The sequence below is a fragment of the Rhinopithecus roxellana genome, chromosome 6, assembly GCF_007565055.1.
Source record: "Rhinopithecus roxellana isolate Shanxi Qingling chromosome 6, ASM756505v1, whole genome shotgun sequence".
Lineage (NCBI taxonomy): Eukaryota > Metazoa > Chordata > Mammalia > Primates > Cercopithecidae > Rhinopithecus > Rhinopithecus roxellana.
Window position 1 is genome coordinate 106,368,748 of NC_044554.1, and position 23,652 is coordinate 106,392,399.

At 49.8% G+C, this 23,652-nt stretch overlaps 1 protein-coding gene across 1 annotated transcript in view; it reads right to left on the reverse strand.

Annotated features, from left to right (window-relative positions):
• Positions 1 to 23,652, reverse strand: part of PTPRN2 (protein tyrosine phosphatase receptor type N2) — a 481,362-nt gene that overhangs the window by 215,262 nt on the left and 242,448 nt on the right. The window contains exon 3 of the mRNA XM_030932019.1: positions 15,496 to 15,609. Within this exon, the coding sequence (XP_030787879.1) occupies positions 15,496 to 15,609 (114 nt within the window). The remainder of the gene's footprint in view (positions 1 to 15,495; positions 15,610 to 23,652) is intronic.

The following is a 23,652-nucleotide window of genomic DNA, read 5'->3' on the forward strand; positions in this document are numbered from 1 at the left end:
GTAGAAAGCTGGGATGTTTTGGCAGCAAGCAATTTATGTCACTTTGAACCACAGAGAATGCCTCTGAAATGATGATATGGGTCAATGAAGCAGCAAAGTTTCTTAACTAAAGTCCATTTCATAGAACAAATGCAGAAATGATTGCAATTATGAGGGACGGGCCCACTGTGGCACTTCCCAATGGTGACAGTCAGGCTCTACCCCTAGCCCTTGAAGTCAAGGCCATAAAGCAAACAGCCAAAGGTCCCCTTGTATCGTCTGATCTGACAGCTGGGGGTGGAAGGCGGGCAGCCTCACAGGAGCACGAACCTGGGTAGGCGCCAGGGGCCCATGTGCAGAAGAAGTCCTCATTTGCTTTGACACGCTGCTGTTGCTGTCTTGAAACTCTCGACGAGTTTATCTTCCAACCTAGACTTTGTGCGAGACGTCCTGTGGGACAACGTGGTGTGCGCACCGGCAGAGAACACACCCCGATCTGCACGCCCATGGCGCCTCGCCCGCCACACAGTCCCGGCACCTGGTGTGCAGCTCCGCGAGACTCAGATTTCCAAGGCACGTGTCTGTCTGTGCTCTTGTGACCCTGAGAGGCCACCCGTTTACCCAGAGCTTGCTGCAAACCACAAAGTGCAACAGTGTTCTAAGAAACACAAATGACCCAGGGTCCCACCCTCTCTTCCACTCACACATGTGCCACCATTTACACTGAATGTGGCCGTGTGCAGGGAGGGGAGGTGGGCAGCCCGCAGTCCTTCTCATGTGTGAGCAAAGGTGGAGCATCTCGGCGGACAGTGGGTGTTTCACAAAGGGAAATAAACACAGCCGAGTGCGTTTCACACAGCATTTCCGCCGTTCTAATGAGAACAAAATACATATGCATGTTTGAGCTGTGACAAGTGAACTGTGTAGTTGTTCAGATTCTGCATGTGAATTAAATGTTCTTTCGTTTGCATTTGAAACCAGCAACGCACAATATACAGATGAATGGGGACCTTTGTGTTAATAATTCAAAAATCTTAAATTTTTTTAGAATGATGCTGAATAGCAAATAAAAATGCCATGACAAGTCAAGAAGGAGACTATGAAAGGAAACATCTTATACTATAACTAGCTCCTTCAGGGGCACTTTTCCTTGATGTCTGAACTAGACCTGCATTTGCACTTTGCACAGGCCCTGCAAATTACACAGGCAGCACTGCAGGGCATGAACACAGACGAACCACGACCAGCTCAGCTGTCCCAAGGCTCTGCGTGAACGGCTCCTGACACACTGCCCTCCTCCCTTTCCTCATCTGTTTGCATTAATTTGTGCTCAATCGTAGGAAGCTGAACAGATGTATTTATTCAGAATCCCCAAGCAGTTAACCAGAGCTCCCAATTCTGATCCATTGTCTTAGCTCCTGAGGAGCTCTGTACTTATCGGCTTCCTGGTTAACCTACACACCACTCCCAGCTCTTGCTGGTTTGAGTTTTGTGAACCTTCCACATCATTAGGGAAGCCTCTACCATACTCAGTACCGATAAGCAAAGGGCATCCACACTTCCTGAGGATTTAACGAGTGGCACCACCTAAATCAATCTTAACAACAATCCCATTTGCTGGGCATGGTGGCCCACTCCTATAATCCCAGAACTTTGGGAGGCCAAGGCAGGTGGATTGCTTGAACCCAGGAGTTCGAGACCAGCCTGGGCAACATGGCAAAACCCCATCTCTACCAAAAAATACAAAAATTAGCTGGGCATGGTGGTGTGCACCTGTCGTTTCAACTACTTGGGAGGCTGAAGTGAGAGGATCACTTGAGTCCAGGAGGCAGAGGTTGCAGTGAGCCAAGATTGTGCCACTGCATTCCAGCCTGGGCAATACAGTGAGAGCCTGTCTCAAAGAAAGGAGATGGTATGACCTCCTCCAATCTAGGAAGCTATTGATTGCAAGACAGACCATTACTCTAGTACTGCTAAGGAAAAACAAACACACTGGCAGTTAAACTATGATGTGCTATTGATAAAAGATGCCTCCTAATTTCAAGGATGGGAAAACAATACACACCTGAGGAATGATGACATTCAGTGTGGTGGGTACCATGACAGCCACACTGCTGCTTCCTGGGGACTCGGCACCCTCTCCCCAGCCACCAGCTGTTGAGGGCTAGGGCTTAGCCGCTGAATCTCTCTCCATCACGACCTGAGCCCAAGGCAACAGCCTCTCCCTAAGTCACAGTCTCTTGCTCCCTGGAGGTGGACCACAGCCAGCGATCCCTCATGCGGGACACAAAGGCCCCCAGCCTTGGTTGGGTCAACCCCGAGGGGGAACCCCAGCTCCGGCTGCAGAGCACCTCACAGGATCAGCTCGGGCCTCTCTCAAACTGCATTCCAGCTCACCTTCTCCCTCTGCCCAATTCAGCCTCCATCACCTGTACAGGGGTGACCCCAGATTACCCTCAGCCACCCGACTCCATACAAGTCTCTGTCTCAAAGTTTGGTCCTAGCACATTCAACCTAAGGCACATAGGACCACCCTCATTTCACGATAAAGAACGAAAACAGAGCAGTTACGTGATGTGCCCAAGATGGCACGACTCACACGTGCCGCGGCTGGAACTGAAACTCCATCCAGACTCCAAGGCCACCCTGTTGTCTCTCCACAGTCAATGCTCAGAGCACAGCCTGCAACTGTGAGAGGCCCCCGGGCTCTTCCAAGTGGTCCATGAGGTCAAAGCTATTTTCATAAAATACTAAGACATACTTTGCCTTTCTCACGTGTCCTCTTTCATGAGAGAACCTGGAACAGTCCAGAGGCTCTGTGGCAGGAAATGACACAGCATGAGTATGTGGCAGGAAATGACACAGCGTGAGGGCAGCAGAGATGAGAATCCAGGTGTTTTCTATTAAATGAAACAATGAGATTTGCAAAACGGTGAAACAAAATGTAAAAATATGTAACAAAAATGCCACACTTAGCACTTTTTTATGTTTTGGAAAATATAGCTACTATGTTTATAATGAAATAATTTTATTATTTATTTTTAAGTGAATTCATAAGGAGCTTTTTTAAAGTGTTGCCAGTTTTAATTTCTAAGGCAACAAATGTAGACAGCACTAACCCACCAAAAAAAAAAAAAAAAAAAAACAACTCTTTGGAGGCTTCACTAATTTTCAATATAGGATGTGGTCCCGAGATCAAAATTTTAAAAATCACTGCTCCACACTCTGCTGCTGGGAGTTTGGAATTTCGCTCTCTACTACTGCACCAGCCGAAGGACCCCGGGAACACCCTGTAATCCCTCTGTGCTTCCGTCTCTTCAATCTGCTAAATAAAGAGATCTAACTTCCCTACAGCAAAAGGAAAGCACCAGTAGAACTCTGTAAGTTAAAACTACTTTTAAAATTTTACTGCCCTATACTATATCCGGTATCCCTTTCTCCATTATTCTATGAACATTCTAACAAAATATATTATACTAATTTATCATACAGGATTAAAATGTCATTAAGCTTGCAATGTGTACCTTAAAACAGCCAGATAAAAATGTTAAGGCAGGAATAAGAAGAAAGCCATTCATATTGTTGGTATATAAAACAAGCTTCAGAGAGTGATAGTCCCATTTTACTCATGGAAAAAAAAAAATATGAAGACACTGAAATCACCTGGAGAATTTTTAGGAGATGCTGATGGCAGGCCCCCATATGAGATGAATCGATTTCGAATCTTTGAAGGGTGAGGCCCCAGACATCATGGTTTTCAGGGCTCCCAAGTTATTTTAATATAACGTCCGGGCTGACAACTACTGCTCTTGTTGACAAAGAGGGTCAAACTCTGTAAACTATTTGAAGAAATGTATTCTGAGCCAAATGTGAGTGACCAATGGCCCAGGCCACAGCCCCAGGAGAGCCTGAGATCATGTGCGCAAGGTGGATGGCCTTCAGCTTGGATGTATACATGCTGTGGAGGCATAAGACATCCATCAGTACACCAAGATGTACACAGGCTGGGTCCAGAAAGACCAGAGAACACGAAGCAGGGTCTTCAGGGCATAGGTGAATTCAAAGATTTCTGAATGGCAATTGGTTGAGTTTATCTAAGAACCTGGAATCGGTAGAAAGGAGTGTCTGGGTTAAGATAAGGGGCTGTGGAGACCAAGGTTTTTATCATGCAGATGAAGCCTCCAGGTTGCAGGCTTCAGAGAGAATAGATGGTCAATGTTTATCAGACTTGAAAAGGTGCCAGACTCTTAATTAATTCCCTCTTGGATCAGGGAAAAGACCTGGAAAGGAAAAGGGATTCTCTACAGAATGTAGACATTTCCCAGGAGAGACAGCTTTGCAAGCCATTTAAATATATCGCAGAAATATATTTTGGGGTAAAATAAGTCCATTTCTTTCAGGGCCTGCGATCTGCCATGTTGGTACCTTACGGCTGCAAAGAGTCTCCTTTGTCAGTCTTCACGCCTCTGTTTCAATGTTAACGCTGGTCAGCTGTGCCTGGACACCAAGGGAGAAGGGAAGAATAAGGTGTGTCCGAACACCCCTTCCCATCATGGCCTGAACTAGTGTTCCAGGTTTACTTTAGAACTCCCTTGGCCGAGAGGAGGGGTCCATTCAGCTGGTTGGGGGACTTGGAATTTTATTTTTGGTTTATATTCTGAAGCCAAGAGTGGCTTCTTTCCTTCAGTGCAGAGGAACCCAACAGATATTTTTAACAAGGAAAGGGCAACAGAAAAAAATCGGGATTCCTTTTATATTAGACAAAACACAGAGCTAAAAATAGAGGGAGAGAGGGAGGGAGGGAGAGTGGGGGAGGGAGGTGGAGAGAGAAAGAGAAAAAAAGATGACGTGGCCATGGCAGTATTGTTTCTGGGTATTTCCCAATTCCCACATGAAACAGACTGAGCAACTAGATGAGGAAATCAACAAACCAAGATCACACTTAAATCAAACAGAAGTGAAGCTGTCCCCAGCTAGTGATTCCCAAGGCAACGTCCAGATGAACGCTGAGGAGAGGACCGGAGAAAAGCAGCCTTCCTTAGGAAGTAGCTGTAGACATCAGTGAAAATGGCAAAGAACCTTAAACATTCTCTCCTTCATAAAAGCAATGAGAAAACCACCCAAAAATATCAGAATCAACTTTTACAGAACTCTGGAAATTAACTAAAGGCTGGCAGAAATCACAGCAATTTACTCAAAAAAAAAAAAAAAAAAAAAGAAAGAAAGAAATAAACAGCTGAACCTCAGCAAGAACAGCAAACTTCCTGGCGTCTTAACTCACCCTATTTCCAGTTCCCTCTCCTCAGCTCTGCCACAGGCTTGAAAATGAGCAGCCCACATGGCAGTAAAAACCAACAGCCTGGAAGCCACCGGAAAGCACAGGGTGGGGTTAGAGTGCCTTCCAAACCCCATTCCCAGAGAACTGTCACTACTTGACCTGTCTGGTTGTTCCCTGGAGGACCCACCGGAAAGGCTGTCTTTATTTCATCCAACTCAAAGCTCACATATGTGAAAAGTCTTTTCCCTGTGGGGGGCATTTGTTGAAAACATTTAGAGACAATGTTTTACTTACCAGCCGCCTGAGGTAGAGGATAACGGTTGGGACAAACAATAGGCTAACCAGAAACTTGAGGGAAAAGCTGGAAAATGAGATGTGCACAGGGACTTTGCAAAGCTCCGACATGATCCTTGCTTGGAACATGGATGGAGGGCTGTGTGCCTGCCCAGGCTGTGCACACTCAGGAAAGACATGAGGCTCTAAGATCACCTCTGGCTGATGCAGAGGCTCTGGGCCAGCAAGAAGTGAAGGCTGCAACAGAGCTGTGAACTGCTGCCTGACGGCTGCAGGTGTGCCCTATGGCTGCAGGTATACCCCCCGCTCACACAGAACCCTCGGCAGAGACTGCAGGTATGCCCCACGGCTGCAGGTGTGCCCCACGGCTGCAGGTATACCCTGCGGCTGCAGGTATACCCATCGCTCACACAGAACCCTCGGCAGAGACTGAGGCTTGTTTCTTTTTTTTTTTTTTTTTTTGAGACAGAGTCTCACTCTGTCGCCCAGGCTGGAGTGCAGTGGCTGGATCTCAGCTCACTGCAAGCTCCGCCTCCCAGGTTTACGCCATTCTCCTGCCTCAGCCTCCCGAGGAGCTGGGACTACAGGCGCCCGCCACCTCGCCTGGCTAGTTTTTTTTTTTTTTTTTGTATTTTTTAGTAGAGACGGGGTTTCACGGTGTTAGCCAGGATGGTCTCCATCTCCTGCCCTCGTGATCCACCCATCTCGGCCTCCCAAAGTGCTGGGATTACAGGCTTGAGCCACCGCGCCCGGCCAGACTAAGGCTTGTTTCTAGGCATTTAAGGCAATCTGTCTGGTCATCCTCTGACCACTAACCAAACTGAGCAGAGACTTGGTGGCCACACATGATAAAAAACACAAACTTTACAGAATTCGATGAGAATAGTCACTAAGCAAGCAAAGAACAATAAACAGCAGCAGCACCACCACCACCTAAGGAGAGGGAAGTTCTGGTTTTCAGAGTTGCCACACTATATTATTTAAAATATCAAGTTTTCCTAAAAATTTTTGAGGCATTCAAAGAAACATGCAAATGTGCCTCTTCCACAGGAAAACAATAGAAGCTGTTCTTGAGGAAGCCAAAGGGCTCACAAGACAAAGATTTTAAATGACCTTTTTTTTTTTTTGAGACAGAGTCTTGCTCTGTCGCCCAGGCTGGAGTGCAGTGGCGTGATCCCAGCCTGCTGCAACCTCTGCCTCCAAAGTTCAATTGATTCCCCTGCCTCAGCCTCCCAAGTAGCTGGGATTACAGGCATGCACCACCATGCCCAGCTAATTTTTGTATTTTTACTAGAGACGGGGTTTCACCATGTTGGGCAGACTGGTCTTGAACTCCTGACCTCAAGTGATCCACCTGCCTCAGTCTCCCAAAGTGCTGGGATAATAGGCATGAGCCACGGTGCCCAGACTAAATGAGCTATTTTTAATGTGCTCCAAAAACTATAAGAACAATGTCTAAAGAACTAAATAAAAGTAGGAAAATAGTGTCTCATCACATAGAGAATATGAATAAAGAGAGAGAAATTATATTTCAAAAAGAATTGAAAAATTCCATACAGGAGCTCAATAGCAGATCTCAGCAGCAGAAGAAAGAACTGGCAAACTTCAGGATGGGTCAACTGAAATTATCCAGCCTGAGGAACAGAAAGAAAAAAGAATAATAAAAAATGAGAAACCTGTGAGAGACCATCGAATGTCCTAAGATACATGTAAAGGCAGTCCCAGATGTAGGAGAAAAAGAATAAGGCAGAAAGAATATTTGAAGAACTAATGACCCAAAATTCCCAAAATTAGATGGACAACATGAATCTCCACATCTAAGACACTCAATGAACTCCAAGTAGAATAAACTCTAAGAGAGCCACAACTAGACACATCAAAATCAGACTTTCAAAACCCAAAGAAAAGTACATCTATTGAAAGCAGTAAGAGAGAAGCAACTCGTCACACATGTTATGGACTAAATATCTGTCCCCTCCAAAACTCATGTCAAAGTTTAATCCCTGATTTGGCAGTATCAGGAGGGAGGAGGTAACTGGGTCATGAGGGCTCTGCCCTCATAAATGGATTAATCCACTCATGAATTAATGAAGCAATGGGTTATCACAAGAGGGGGCCTGGTGACTTTCTAGGAAGAGGAAGAGAGACCTGAGCTGGCACACTAGCACTCTCAGCCTCCCCATCATGTGATACCCTGTGCCACCTCAGGACTCTGCAGAGAGTCCCCAACAGCAAGGAGACCCCTACCTGATGCTGCCCCCCAACCTTGAACTTCTTGGCCTGGATACCTGTAAGAAATAATTCCTTTTCTTTATAAATTACCCAGTTTCAGATGTTCTGTGATAAGCAACAGAAAACAGGCAATGATCCTCAATCATATTAACAACTAACTTCTCATCTGAGACTATGAAGGCCAACAGGCAGTGGAATGACATATTCAAAGTCCTAAAGGAAAAAGGCTATCAACCAAGAATTCCATACCAGAAAATCTATCCTTCAAAAGTCAAGGAGGAATCAATGCATTCCCAAACAAAAAACAAAGAGAATGTTTGCTAACAACCCTTCCCCAGAAGTTCTAAATGGAGCACTTTGGGCAAAAATGAAAGGACATTGGACAGTGAGTTGCATCCAAATGAAGAAATAAACAGCACCAGTAAAGGTCATTATTTAGTAAATATGAAAGACAGAACAAATATTTGGGTATGTAACATTTATTTTCTCCTAACTAATTTTCTAAAAAAAAACCTGTATAAAGCAGTAATTATAAATTCATGTTGATAAACATACCATCTATAAAGATGTAATTTTCATGACAATAACAGTACAAAGGAGGGAAAGAGAAGAAAATGATAGAGAGTGTTTGAAAATTAAGTTGGTGTTAATTAAACTAGATTATTATAAAGATCTTAATGTTAATTTGAATTAATAAATTAATATTAACTTGGTGTTAATAAAATTAAATAATATTAATCTTCTGAGCAAACACTAAGAAAGCAACTCAAAAAATAATCAGGAATGAAAGGACATTATTACTGACCTTACAGACATAAAAATTGTAAGGAGTATACAGAAATACTATAAGTAATCATATGCCAACAAATTAGATAATCTAGGTGAAACTGACAAATTTCTGTGAAGACATGAACTACTGAAACTGACTCAAGAAGAAATAGAAAATTTGAATATGCCTATAACAATTAAGGAAATTGAATGAGTAATTTAAAACCTCATAAAGAAAAGGCCATGGTCAGATAGCTTCCATTTTCAGTAGTTTCACTTCAAATGTTTAAGGAAGAATTAACACCATTCTTTCACAGTCTTCCAAAAAAAGAAAAAAAAGAGAGAGAATACTGTTCAATTAATTTGATGTGAACTTGATTGGATTGAAGGATGCAAAGTATTGATCCTGGGTGTGTCTGTGAGGGTGCTGTCAAAGGAGATTCCCATCTGAGTCAGTGAACTGGGAGAGGCAAACCCACCCTCAATCTGGTGGGCACCATCTAATCAGCCTCCAGCATGGCCAGAATAAAAGCAGGCAGAAGACCATGAAAGTGGTTTAGTCTTCCGGCCTACATCCTTCTCCCCTGTGGGAGGCTCCCTGCCTTCGAACCTCAGACTCCAAGTTCTTCAGCTTTAGGACTCAGACTGGCTTCCTTGCTCCTGAGGGCCTATTGTGGGGCCTCACCCTGAGATTGTGTGAGTCAATACTCCTCAAAAAATATATACACATTTATATACTCCCCTTTATATACACATCTATCCTATTAGTTCTGTCTTTCTAGAGAACCCTGACTAATGCATTTGACAAGTTATGTATTACTGTAATACCAAAACCAAAGATATCAAAAGATAAAGAAATATCCTTTATAAATACGGACATAAAAATTCTCAACAAAACACTAAGATACTGAATCCAGAAACATATAAAAAGAATTATACAGCACGGTCAGGTAAGACTTATCCCAGGAATATAAGATTAGTTCAAATATAAAAACCAATGAGGTACACAATGTTCACAGGATTCACGTGCTACGATGTAGACTGAATGTGGACGTCCTCCCCAAACGTACATGCTGGAATTCTGATGCCCAGTGTGACAGCATTAGGAGGAGAAGCCTTTCGGGGTAATGAGGTCATGAAGAAGGCACCCACACAGGTGGGATTCATATCCATACGAAAGAGATCCCAGAGCTCCCTTGCCCCATCTGCCACACGAGGACACGGGGGAAGATGCCCCCCACCAGACACCAAATCTGTGGGAGCCTCCAGAGCTGTGAGAAATCAATGTTTGCTGTTTCAGCCGCCCACACCATGTAATTTTTGTGACAGCAGCTTGAAAAGGAGAAAAACTGGCACCGGGAAGTAGGGGCAGTGCTGTGACAAATTCCTAAAAACACAGAAGCAGCTTTGGGTCTGGGAAACTTATAGAGGCTGAAAGAGTCTTGAGATGGGTGCTGGAACAAGCCTCCTTCACCGTGGATGAATTTTTAAAAGTGCTTGTGTTGAGAGATCAGAAGGAAGACAATGCCATGTCTCTTAGATAAGAGCTGGACCATCATGAACGGAATGCTGGGAGGATGCAGACAGAAAGGCCATGGGAAAGGAGGAATGCACTATTGGACAGTGCATTCTCACCTCACCTCACAGAGTGGTGAGGACCATGGCCGAATGCGTTCATGCTCTGGGCTCCTGTGGAAGGTAGAGCTTGTGAATGACGAAATGAAAGAGTGTCCCTCGGTGGCAGAGGGCCTCACAAATGGCCGGCCGGAGCTGGGAGCTGGATGGAAGGAGCCACTGGGCCTGCCTGGGGCTGCTCCTCCATTGCCCTGCACAGCCTGAGTCAGACAGAGCACAAATCCCACAGAGGGTGAGCCCTGAGCTGGACAGAGTGCGAGTCCCACAGAGGGTGAGCCCCAAACCAGACAGAGCGCAAATCCCATGGAGGGTGAGCCCTGAGCCAGACAAAGCACAAATCCCACAGAGGGCGAGCACCATGTGCGACTCCAACACACCCACCTGTGCTCACCAGACGTGAGCCAGACGTTCTCCCTCCCCAACCTCACACCACACATCTGCCTGGAGGTCGGGTGGTGGGTGGATCTCAGCTCCTCTCAGCAAGAAGGAAAGCCTCCAAGCTCCAAGGGCCCAGGGTGGGAGTTAAAACAAGACAGGCGAGCACAAGGAGGCTGCAGGCAATGACAGTGGGCAAGAAGGAGGCAGAGCCTGGCTCACCTGATCTGTGCCGAGAAGCATGGCCACGTTCCCAGCAGCAGCTCCCCTGGACGCCACCTCGGCCAGGACCCGTGCGGCCAGCCTTGGATTTCTGTGTTCCAGTCCACATTGTTGGGGGATTTCTTTGCCTTCTCTTTTAAGGAATGATAACACCGTTTTATGTACATATTTTTGTTTTTTGGTTTTTTTTTTTGCTTTTTGCTTTTTGCTTCTGACACGCAGCTCAATAAGTCAGAAGATTCTTGCCACAAAATTAATCCATAGTCATTTTCATGACAGCAAATTGCATGCCAATGAGTGATATTTAAATGCTGAATTTCAATGGCTTGTCAGAAGCAAAATGTATTTTTTTAAAAAATCATACATGAGAAAGCAGTGTGTCTGCCCATGAAATATGCTGCCTATAGTAGACCAGAATGGTAAAAACACAGTGAATGTATTTTGTTCTGTGATGTACACATCTACGTGGAGGAAGAAGGTTGTGAAATTAACTCCCATTTACCCTCCTTCTTCATGCGGAAGGCTCTGAAGTCCACGCAAGCAGCTGTCTGTCAATAAATCCGACGACTGCACCTGCAAGAAGTGCCTGGATGAAGACAGGCAGAAGCTTAGGACCAACTCTCTTTCAAGTGCAGTTACCAAGACAGAATCATCTCCGGAATCTTGAAAAATGCGCCAACACACATGCTCATGTGTAGACACCCGCACACACGCACACACACCTGCACAGGCACTCACGTGCTCACATGGAGACACCCACACACATGCACACCTGCACACACACTCACATGCTCACGTGTAGACGCCCACACACACACACGCACACACCTGCACATGCACTCACGTGCTCACATGGAGACACCCACACACATGCACACCTGCACACACACTCACATGCTCACGTGTAGACGCCCACACACACACACGCACACACCTGCACAGGCACTCACTTGCTCACATGTAGACACACACACACGCACACACCTGCACAGGCACTCACGTGCTCACATGGAGACACCCACATGCAAAACGTCCCTACCCAAACACTATCGCCATGTGAAGCTGACAAAACTCAGGAAGACACCAGGATTTGAGATTCATTCCTTCAGGTGTGTGCATGTGTGTGGGTGTCTACATGTGAGCATGTGAATGAGTGTGCAGGTGTGTGTGTGTGTGCATGTCTACTTATGAGCATGTGTGTGTGCAGGTGAGTGTGCAGGTATGTGGGTGTCTACACATGTGCAGGTGTGTGTATGTGTGTGGGTGTCTATGTGAGTACATGTGCAGGTATGTGTGCATGTGTCTACATGTGAGCCCATGAGTGCATGTGCAGGTGTGTGCATGTATGTGGCTGTCTACACGTGAGCACATGAATGTGCAGGTGTGTGTGCGTGTGTGGGTGTCTACAAGTGAGCATGTGAATGTGTGCAGGTGCATGTGCAAATCGTGTGTCTGCACATGAGCATGTGAATGCATGTGCAGGTATGTGTGCCTTCACAGCACACCCACCTTCCAGAAGCCTGCATCCTGGACTAGATGCAGGAGCAGGCACACCAATGGCCCCGGCAACCAAATGGGCCTCCTGCCACAGGGTCATCCCTGGGGTTGCTGGAAATGCCCAGTCCAGGACACACCCCACAGCTGTGTCAGAACCAGCTGAGAAGGTGTCAGCAATTCTGTGTCCTCACAATGCAGAAGATGACATTTCACTGTCTAGAGAGTCCAACAGCCCAGGACACATAGCCCCTGGGGATGGAGCGGGCAGGGGGCTCCAGCTGTCCAGGCCCTGGGCAGTTCTGATACACATGGGAAGATGCTCAGCCAGGGCCTGAGCAAGACCAGAGATGCAGGGCTGCCTGGGACCTCTGTCTCTACACAGGGCTGCCTGGGACCCCATCTCTACACAGGGCTGCCTGGAACCTCTGTCTCTACACAAGGCTATCTGCGTCCCCGTCTTCACATGCGGCTGCCTGGGGCTGCCCCTCCATCCCCACGCAGGGCTGCCTGGGACTCCGTCTCCATAAAGATGCTCTTATCCTCAAGAATAGGTGCCAGGAATGTGGACACAGCCTGACACTCGACACAATATTAATTTTCTCTGAGATGGTTTTCCTTAGGAGTTACCTTTTGCCATTATTTGGTTAGATTATTGACATGTAATTTAAATTCATGGATATACGAGACAAACTAGAAAAAGCTATTGCTTTAAAATCATAAGTAAGAAAACTCATCTTTGTTGGGGAATTCGGGGCCACTAGATATTTTTCTATCTCTCCTTTTGAAACTCACCTTAAATTTCTTGGTTTTTTCTAGTTTGCCAGGCTGAGCATCTTGTGCATTCTCTGGCTTTGTTTCATCCCGCGACGCCCACCCAGGCAGGGCCCCAGAGTGCTCACAGCACCAGCTCCCATGAGAAGACAGCTCAGGCGAACTCCGGCACGCTGCCCCTGCCACATCTCCGCAAAGGATAGCACGGAAACGTGATGATGCTCGGTGCCAGCCTGAAGACATTCTGGGGGTCAGCTGCCAGCACATGGTGATAGCTACGTACACACCTAGAGCCGGGTCAAAATTAGGCTCAGGGAGGTTCTGAAAGAACCAGGCCCATTCTCATTGGAAGACCCCTGGCCTCCACTTGCACGCCCAGCCACTGGCCTGGCAAAAGCTCATCCGTTTGCTCTTTAAATAAGGCTTTTCCCCCTTCTCAAGACGATACAGTGAAGGGGGAAACACAGAGTAAGGCTCACAAGATAAGCAGACTCAAAAAATGTGACACGGTGGAAAAGTCACACAACCTTCCTTCACTGTGACTCCCTCCATGTTTGTCCCTGCGTGGGCAGCATTCCGTCTGTATCATCTACACTGATACCCATATCTACTTGCCCAGCTAAGCCTGGCGCTGGGCTGCACACAGCACCCCATTGCCAAATGACAGTGGCATAGATGGAGCAGGAGCTGGGCCCAAGCCGCCCTGGAGGCTCCCACGGGAGAGGGCTCAGGAGTCCAGTGTGGCCTGGAATGTGCACCAGGGAGTGGCCCAGCGCCCTGGACCGCACCGCCACACGCGCTTCTCCCTCTCAACCGGCAGTTTGGCTTTGTGGAGAGTTCCCCACAGACCCTGGACTCAGGTGACTCAGGTGACTTGGGCTTTGTTTGCAGGTGGTTCTCTGTAACATGCAGGCGCCACCCAAAAGCAGATACGTGCAGCACTATGCATTGCCCCTGCTGGGACCCCTGAAGGACAGAGGTGAACCTGGGACCCCCCCGAAGGACAGAGGTGAACCTGGGACCCCTGAAAGACAGAGGTGAACCTGGGACCCCCCTGAAGGACAGAGGTGAACGGAAACCCTCCTGCAGAGCAGAACCTCAAGCAGCACACCTGGCTGGTGATTCTGCCTGGAAGGAGAAATGGCCAGATGTGTGATTATTTGTCAATGAATGGGCTGTGGCCAATGGTTTGGCTAGATGGCCAGGTTCTCAGAGAGAATATTATTGGAAATATTGTTGACAAGAGCAACTGGGGAAGAGACATACGAGATAGAAGTCTATGAAGTGGTAGGAAGTGCTAAGATATGTATGTCCCGTGTGAATATTCTCCAAAGAGTGACTTCAGTAGAGGAGGGTTTTAATAACCAAGTGGATTAGGGTGACCTGTTCTGTGGACACCAGTCTGCCTCTTTCCCCAGCCACCCCGCCAGAGCCCAGCAGGCCCATAAACAAAGAGGCTGCGATGGCAGGGGTGGAGGCGGAGGCAGGGGTGGAGGCGGAGGCAGGGGTGGAGGCAGTGGCAGGGGTGGAGGTGGAGGCAGGGGTGGAGGCAGTGGCAGGGGTGGAGGTGGAGGCAGGGGTGGAGGCAGTGGCAGGGGTGGAGGTGATGCCTGGGCTCCCACTCACCAAGGCCAGCCCTGCTGTGGCCACCCCTGAGTCCCCAGTCGGCCACCACAAAGACCAGCCCTGAGTCCCCAACATGACACCATTTCCCGAGGTGATCAGCCAGCCGCCGGGGGCGGGTGGTTCCGCCGGCAGCTTCCCTTGCGGAAGGGGTGGGGAATAGTCCTCGCTGGACTAGAGCTTACTCCAGAGGTGGATTTCCCTTCCCTAGACGCAGTGGTCCTGCCAGAATTACCATCCGTGGACTCAGAACGCCTTATCCATCACTATGGTGTCCACCCAGCACTGCTTCTGACCAAGAGACCTCACTTCACAGCCAAAGACGGGCAGCAGGGGCCGGTGCCCCGGTAATTCCGGGGTCTTACCATGTTGCCATATATCATTTTTAAATTATCATCATTTTAAAAATTATGTTCTCATCACCCCTGCAGGGACCACCGGCAACAAAAATCGCACAACAACGGCGACAGGCAGAGGCTGATTCTCTCCGGGCCGAGCCGCCCCTGCACCGGACCCAGCCAGGCCCAGGTGAGCAGCCGACGCCCGCCTGCCTGCCGTGCGCCAGGCCCAGCTGCGGCCACTGCAGCCTCCCGCCCTCTCTTCCCTCGGACACAGGAGGCAGCAGGCCTGGGTTCCTCCAACGCCGGGAGCGGACGATCCCGGCAGGAAGCACCCGTGAGCCCAGCGCCCGGCTGCCGGCTGCCCCTTCACCACCGCACTCGCGGATCGGGTCCGTCCCAGCTGCTCACCCCCCGGAGGAGAAGCAAAGCCCGTGCGGGGTCAGTGCGGCAGCCGCCCAGCCCCGGCCACGCCCGCCCTACCTGTGCCGGAGAGTTTCTGCAAAGCCACGCGCAGGCGCTGCAGGGCCACGGGCGACACCTCGTAGCGGTAAAGGTCCATTGCCGGAACCTTCTGGCACCTTCCAAACACTCCATCTGTGGGGGAAGCAGATAAGACAGACGAGACGTTTCATCGTCAGAGAGCAGGAAGGTCACTCACGTCCTTGCGATGCGTTCGCATCACCTGCCCCGTGAGGTTGCGGAGCGCGCGTCGCCAGAGGGGAGTTAGGACCCGGGAGCGCCCAGAATATGCTGGTTTGTGAACTAGAAACCCAGCATCCCGGAAAACACAAATGCCAAAGTGGAGAGAGAGTCCAGCGTGGCTGCAACGTGTTCACTCCGCTTTCCTCCATAGCCCCCAATCCTCCTTTTCTGTAATTTCACATTTTTTATGTAAAACTTGCTTCTGACAACTCAGTGACAACAAAAAACTAAAGTCAATAACATTCCAGGCCAGTTTTCCAGAAGAAAAACAGAAAACCCAGGAAATACAAATATTAATTTGCAGCAGCTCCAAGGTTCGGCAGAGTCTCTCCCGGGCTGCGTGGGAGGCCGGGGCGGCTTCCCCGGCTGCTTTCCGCGGCGCAGGACAGGCGCGAGGCTGGCGAACGACGTGGGACTAATGGGACTAATTTATTTAGCTCAATTTCATTTGTCTGAAATGGCAGACTCTGGTCATCAACATCCTTTCCAACCACACCTTCTAATTAATTTAGGCCCTAATTAGTCTTTATTTGGCGAATTGTTCACTTTGAAACAAGCTTCCTGTGGGGTTTCAAACATTCAAATTACCTTCTTTGGTGCGCACAAAAGATTAATTCAGGCACTACTGCTTCCACACAGGGCGGCCATCTGCAGCTTCAGGCCGGGCGGAAGGGGAAATGGTCTCTTTTATTGTTCACTACGGTTTCGTCGTGCAGCTTGGCTGAAGAAAGCCATTCAAATGCAACAAGTGTAATTAGCAGAAACACATTTGCCCAGGGCCAGGCTGACGCAGTAATTGCTGGTCTGATATTACATATATGCTCACGACACGGGGCCGGGTGATTAGCAGAAAATAACCTCGAGTATTGCAAGCGTCTTGCGGGTTTCTATGGGACTTTGCAAAGCCCAAAGAATCCGGGAGGCAGCCTGGCAGCTGCGCGGGCGGCGGACAATAGCGAGGAGGAGACGCCAGGCCTGCGCGGTTTCCCTCCGCACAGCCCGGCCGCGCTGCCTCCCGTCTGAGAGCCGGAGCGAAGTCCCTGTGAGGCCACACACAGGCAGAGGGTTCTCGGGTTCACGCCTGCAGAGCCCGGCCCCCCACCGTCCGTGATGGACGGCCCGCACCACACGGCGGGAACACAGGCAGATGTGCCCGCTCCTTTGCCTTCCCCAGACACGAACCATTCATGCAAGTAGGAGTGGGAAGAGGGGGAGGAGGGAGAAAGGGGCAAAGAGGGAAAATAAGGAATGACTTCAAACATCCCTAATATTTGCACTCTACGTTTCAAATGAAAATATCTTGAAAATGAAAAGGCAGCTAGCGGGAACTGGATGGCACGTTGAGATGACCCAGCCTCCGGGCTCACAAGGCAGAAAACTCTCCTAGGCCTCGGGGCCACAGAGGAGGGAGTGAACCACAGGTAGAAGGAACCAAAAACCAGGTTCCTGGACCCCCAGGCAGAGCCCAAGTCAGTGATCACCTAATCCTAGGCCAGGGCCAGCAGCGTTTTCCCATCCCTGAGGCCACAGGAGGCTCAGACGCCCAGGGCTCCAGTCAGCAGCAGTGCCCGCGAGCTGCGCTCCCCACCCTCAGAAGGAAGGGGCTCTTGGCCGGCCCCAGAGCCATGATGGTGCCCGGCTGCCCGCAGCTCTCCCGGCCTCTTGTTCACATTGGAAAATGCACCCCTGGGATGGACGTGTGGCCAGCTCAGGGCATGGCAGAGCCTGGCTGGTCCTGGCCCCACTCGACCACTCCGGGTGTCTGCACACAGGACTTGGTAATTTGGTACCAAATATAAGAGAAGCACATCTGAGAGCAGCCAAAGCTTCCCATCATGAGGCAGAGAATCCCTTTCCCAAGCAAGCTCATGAAATCGTTCAGCTTTTCATAAAGAAAAATGGCCTAGGACAATTCCTATCACTTTTGGAACATTCCAAGCAAACCATTTCTCAAGCATCACAGCCTCATTCTTTAAATTTTGTTTCATACAATGTCACAAATATATTTTCAGAATAATATATATTACATTTTCTTGAAAACTGTCTTTTAAACATGTGTTTAGAATATATAGAATGTAATGCATAATGTTTGTGCTCTTAAAATCAGTTTTAGCTAATAATTTTAACTACTTGACAGTTGAAATAAATTAACCATTGATTCTCTTTGCCTTCGACTATCCCTGTGCTGAATGCAATATGGACACAGACACCATCCCCAGTGCATTGTTAATAGGCTTTATTTTTAGAACAGTTTAGATTACCGCAAAATTGAGTGGAAAGTATGGATATTTTCCATGCATCCTCACACACGTACACACACACACACACACAGAGCCTCCCTCACACACACAGCCTCCCACATACAGCCTCCCTCACACACAGCCTCTCATACACACACATCCTCCCTCATACATAGCGTCACACACACACACACAGCCTCTCACACACACACACACAGCCTCCCTCACACACACAGCCTCCCACATACAGCCTCCCTCACACACAGCCTCTCATACACACACATCCTCCCTCACACACACACAGCCTCTCATACACACACATCCTCCCTCACACACAGCATCACACACACACACAGCTTCTCACACACGCACACACAGCCTCCCTCACACACACACACAGCCTCCCTCACACACACAGCCTCCCTCACACACACACACAGCCTCCCGTCGCTTACGTCCTCGCCACAGTGACAATCAGCATAACAGTGACCGTGCCATTTTTCACTCCCAGCAGCCGCTGTGTCCCCGTCGCCTGCGTCCTCAGCAGCTCTTGGCGGTGTCCCCATCGCCCGCGTCCTCAGCAGCTCTTGGTGGTGTAGATGTTCTGGTGTTTGGCTGCTGTCATAGGTGTATATCGGTATCTCATGATTTTTCACCCAATGCATTTTTCAACAATGAAATTCAACCTTATCTCCATATTTAAAGAACTTCATGATATGGGTGTCCTTTATTCTAGTAAATACTCAGCAATAAGGGTTGTTGAAGATGATTGTGACCAGAAGGAAGGAGCCCAGAAGCTCCCACAGATCATGCCCAGGCTCACTGCCACCCTGCTTGATTTTAAGGGTACTGGATTCCCCCAAATATGGATACAGCCTAGTAGTGAAATAGAAAATTAAGGAAATTCCTAAATATATTTGATAGAACTGATTTTTATGTGGCCAGAATTTTGAAAGTATTGCTTTGTTCTTCTGGGTCACTTGGCTAAAAGGCAGGACCCCAAAAGATCTCTATGAACATACTAGAAAAAAGGACTGGAAAGTGAAATCTCAATCAGGAAAGCATCAGGAGTGATGAGACTCCAGAGTCGGGATGCCAGGGGTGATCCACACAGCAGAGGTGCTGGAGCCAGAGAACCAAAGCTCCCACCAGTCCAGGCTGAACTCCCCCATCTCAGACGTGGGGCGCAGCCTCCGAAACAATCTTGGGAAGTGGAGCACTGAAGTCGCCTCACTGCTGACCATCTAATCACCCTGGAAACTACCCAGAGCCCCTAACCCTCAGGCCCCATCTGTTAGGCAGGGATCTAGACCCGACATGGCGGCGCCACCCGGCATAGCAGGCCCTTTGTTCGAGACTTCTCTTCCTCCTTGAACATACCCGCAGACTTGCATACGTCAGAGGTTCCGGCTGGGCAACCACACTCCCCCATGACCTGCAGCTCACCTGCATTCCACAAGTTCGTAAACAGCAGTTTCGGTTGACAGTTTCCAAAGACCTCTTCCCCATGACCCTTACTCAACTCCTACCCTAGTAGTTTCAAGACCCCCCAGGTCCTGTTTGCACAACCAGCTTCCCACCTCTCAGGCTATAAGAAGCCCCTACCCTCCTCCCTCAGCGCGACTTCCTCGTCTCACGCCTTTGGACCCAGGAACCTCGCCCGCAAGCCCTAATAAAAGGCTATTCTCACTGCCATTTGCCTTGTGTCTTCGTTCCCGGTTCGGCTCCAGCCTCAGTTTACCTTTACACCGTCCTCTGCAGGACTCCTGCCTTCGTATTCTTGGGACACAGCCAAGACCCCACCTGGTATCTGACCTGACTCAGGGTCCCCTCATGAACTCTCTTCTACTGACTGTGTTTCCTGCACCACGGCCCTGCACCCCATCAACATAGCCCCATCATCGAAGCCCAGACTGACCCGTCCAGCTCTGCGGTCCTGCGGGCCATGCTGAGCTCCCAGCCGGAAGCACATTGCCACAGCGGCAGTGGAGGCAGGAGGCCTCGGGTGATGGAGCCTGCCCGTGAGACTCTCAGAACCAGGGCCCTTCTCTTTGTCCAGAATGTGCATTCCATGCACAACCTTGATTCCAAGTCTCACCACTGACTTCACATTGGGAGCTGTCTGAAAATCACGGGAGAGGAGAACAGGTTTGCCTGTGAAAACTGGGCTCCCTGTCCACCCGTCCTCAGCTACTGCCACCATCAAAACACTCATGTGTGCAAATATATGTGTATGTGTGAATTCTTATACAGAAACATGTGCACAGCTCCTAACTCATACACGCACATGTGCACAGCCACCAACATGCTTAACTGCCAAACTTACTGTGCACGCCCAAGGATGCCGCTAGTCCAACATCATCAACCCTTCCGACAAACAGACACTGCCCGTGCCTCTGCGTGGAAGCCTAACCCCTAGGCGCTCCTCAATGACGGCTTCGTGCCTTCTCCCTCTGTCTTCCCTGCAGCGTTGGGTGCTCTTGTCAACGCAGCTCATCATTTCTGTCCCCAGCATTGCCTGTGCCTTGCAAAGCCCCTTCCTGTTCCAGGAGCGGGTCAGTGCCATGCCTGCTGCTCAGCTGCCTCCACCCCACACCCTCGTCCCAGGAAAGGCACAGCTCTGCCCTGCATCCCACTTGCATGGCCGGGCCAGGACAGCCGGGAGACACGCACGCAGAAAAAGCAGACACTGCAGGCTCCATACATCAGAGCTTCCAGGATCCTGGGGCAACAGATGTTCACCACTGATGGTTCAGTTATGACTGTGGACATGCTGCAAAAAAGGGCACGAGAAAACCTGACAGAGGGTGCTGACCTCACCCAGTGGTCAGAGAACGAACAGCGGCCGGCCTGAGGACATCGAGGACACTCCAGGCTGAGGGAGCAGTTCCATGCATGGCAGCACCTGGCCCCGGTGGGCGGCGGGGAGGGAGCAATTCTGTGCATGGCAGCACCCGGCCCTGGTCAGTCCCAGTGGGCAGTGGGGACAAGGCCTTGCAGTTCTGGATCAGGCAGGAGAGGGCACCAAGCTGGTCAAGCCAGTCAAGCAGATCGTGCAGAGCCTGTGGGAATCAGAGGCAGTGGCCTTCATCCCAGGAGGTAGAGGAGGCCGCCTCCACTTGGGTGGTGTTCCAGGCAGGGCAGACTCTTGAATGGGTCTGCATTTTAAAACAGATCTCCCTGGCAAGGGCTGCAGATTGCCAGGAGCCCATGGTGGGTGAACGGAGCAGCCCCACCCAGGGGATCGTGGCTAAGTGAGGATGGAGGTCGTGGAGACCAGAGACCTGGATAGACTGGAGCCATTTACGAGGCGAACCTCAGGTTGACACGCATCCTTCTGCCAGCAGCAGCAACCAGGCCCTTCCACATGCTGCTGACAGGCTCGTGGGGGAGGGGAATATTCTGGGAGATGTTCTGTAGAATGAGTCTTTTTCTGCAACAGAAAGGAAGGCTTCTTGCTGCCCTGGCTGGGAGAGGCAAGACATGGCAGGTGTCCCCCAACAGGAACTCTGCCTGGCCTGGAACTCCGATCTCAGGGACTCAGTGAACCGGGGGACCTCACATCCCCAGAGTTCCAGGATGCAGCCCCCTTCACTGTGCAGACAGAAGGCTGGACCCCACTACCTCTGGGACCGGCATGGACAGTGCTACACTCACACTCGTATGCACCCATGTGAACATTCCAACATATACGCACACACAGGTGTGCACACTCATCTGCATGCACTTGTTTGTGCAAACACACACAGGAGCACATGCACACTCACACATGTGCAAATGCACACACACGCACACACCCAGACACACTAACTCATATACAGGTGTACACAAGCGCACATGCACAAACTCACACGCCTACACGCATACTCTCACAGTCTCCACATGGACAAGACACCACCTCACCTCTACCACGCTGGGACCCCCCTTACCTCTACCACCCTGCAGGACCCCCCTCTCCCTGGTGGCACCATGAGTTCCCAGAAGGCAGGGGTCACAGCTGCAGCCTCTTCACACCCCCACAGCATCTGGTACAGTGCCTTGTACCGAGTGTGGATTAAAAGGATGTTAGTGAATGACTATAACTGGTGTTTTCCCATTTGTCTAAAAGAAAACGGAGATGTCCGTGGAAGTGTTTAAGACCATCAGCTAGAAGCCTCATTTGTTGAAATCTCACATAGATTTAGAAGTCCTCACCCCCTGGCAATGACCCACTTGGATGAAAGACTCACTGGGGACCAAAGGGGCTGGCAGTGGGGGCTCCTCGGAGGGCCCATCGTGGGGCTCGGAAGTTCTCAGGTGGCCGTGTGCCTCCACCCCTTCCCTTACTCTCTCTCTGCTTGGGCTCAGAGGGCCGAGTGACCCCCAGCATTTCCATCCCCAATTCCACACGTGAAGCAGGCGATCCTAGTGGACCTCTGTCTTCAGAGGAAGGGTGGGCTCTGCTGTCCAGGGTGCCCCCAGGGGGTCCGGTTGCTTGGAGATGCTGAGCCTCCACTCTCGGGACACCCACAGCACTAGCCCAGAACCATCAGATCGGAGCACCAGAAAGCTGTGGGGTGAACCAGGTGGCTTTGATCCCCCATGAGCAAAGTGCTTGTGCCACACTTTGCTTAGGTGATATGCCCAGGCCTGCACTCAACGACATCCTGAGTGACACGTCCAGGCCTGCCCTAGAGGACATCCTAGGAGAAATGGCCCAGAGACTCTCACTGTGCATGTGCTGAGAAATGTCGCTCACTGTGTTACCCCACGATTCTCCACAGAGATCCACAGAGGGTCCCCCAGGCCCCACAGCCAGGAGCACCTTCCTTCCACCAAACACCACGAGCACGACCAGCTCATGGGCAGGGACACTTGCTTACAGGATCCTATGGCACAGATTCCAGTGAACTAACCATCTTCTTTTCCCCTTTTGCTAATATCTTGACCAACTTTTACTTATATGTCTTTTTTTAAATATCTCTTATTTATTTATGGAAATATAACAGGACTTGGAAATTAACGAATACAATATGATCACTTAATTTCGTATTTCAAAGGGAGGCAATTAGCTTAGGGCACTGTTTGAAATAATGGCAACACACATACCTATTCAATCATTTGTGTGAACAGTGTACTAAGGTACACAGGATGCACGTAAAAACTGATTTGTCTCAGCTCCCTGGAAACTATCAGAACAAAGTTCTTGAATTGTGAGCAAGAAGGGATGGGCAGAAAAGGCACCCCAATCATGAAGCCTTCGCAGATGAGAGGCGTTGGAGGCTGTATTCCAACCAGAAGGGCAGGCGAGAGACGCGGCAAACCACGGCTCAGGCAGAGCCCAGCGGAGCAAGCGCAAGCACGTTCCAGGGCTGGCAGGGACCGCGACCGTTTCTAGAACTGTCACAAAGCCATCGCTGAGACACACACTCAGGTTTGCAGAATACTGTCCACAGTAAACACCAACGCATCCGCTCATCTGGCTGCCAGATGACCCTGCCCAGACAAAAGCAATGGGCGGTCAGTCTCACGCAGCTCCCTGGGAACACACCTGGGAAGCCCAGGAGGAGAACGCCCTGTTCTCCAGCACTGAACCCAGAGCCTAGAAACAGCAACGTTGCAGGGCTCAGGACGCACCTTCTAGGGAGAACCAGGTCACATCTTGGGCCCCACAGGCTATACCCGCCACAGGCCCTGCGTCCGGCAGCCAGGGAGG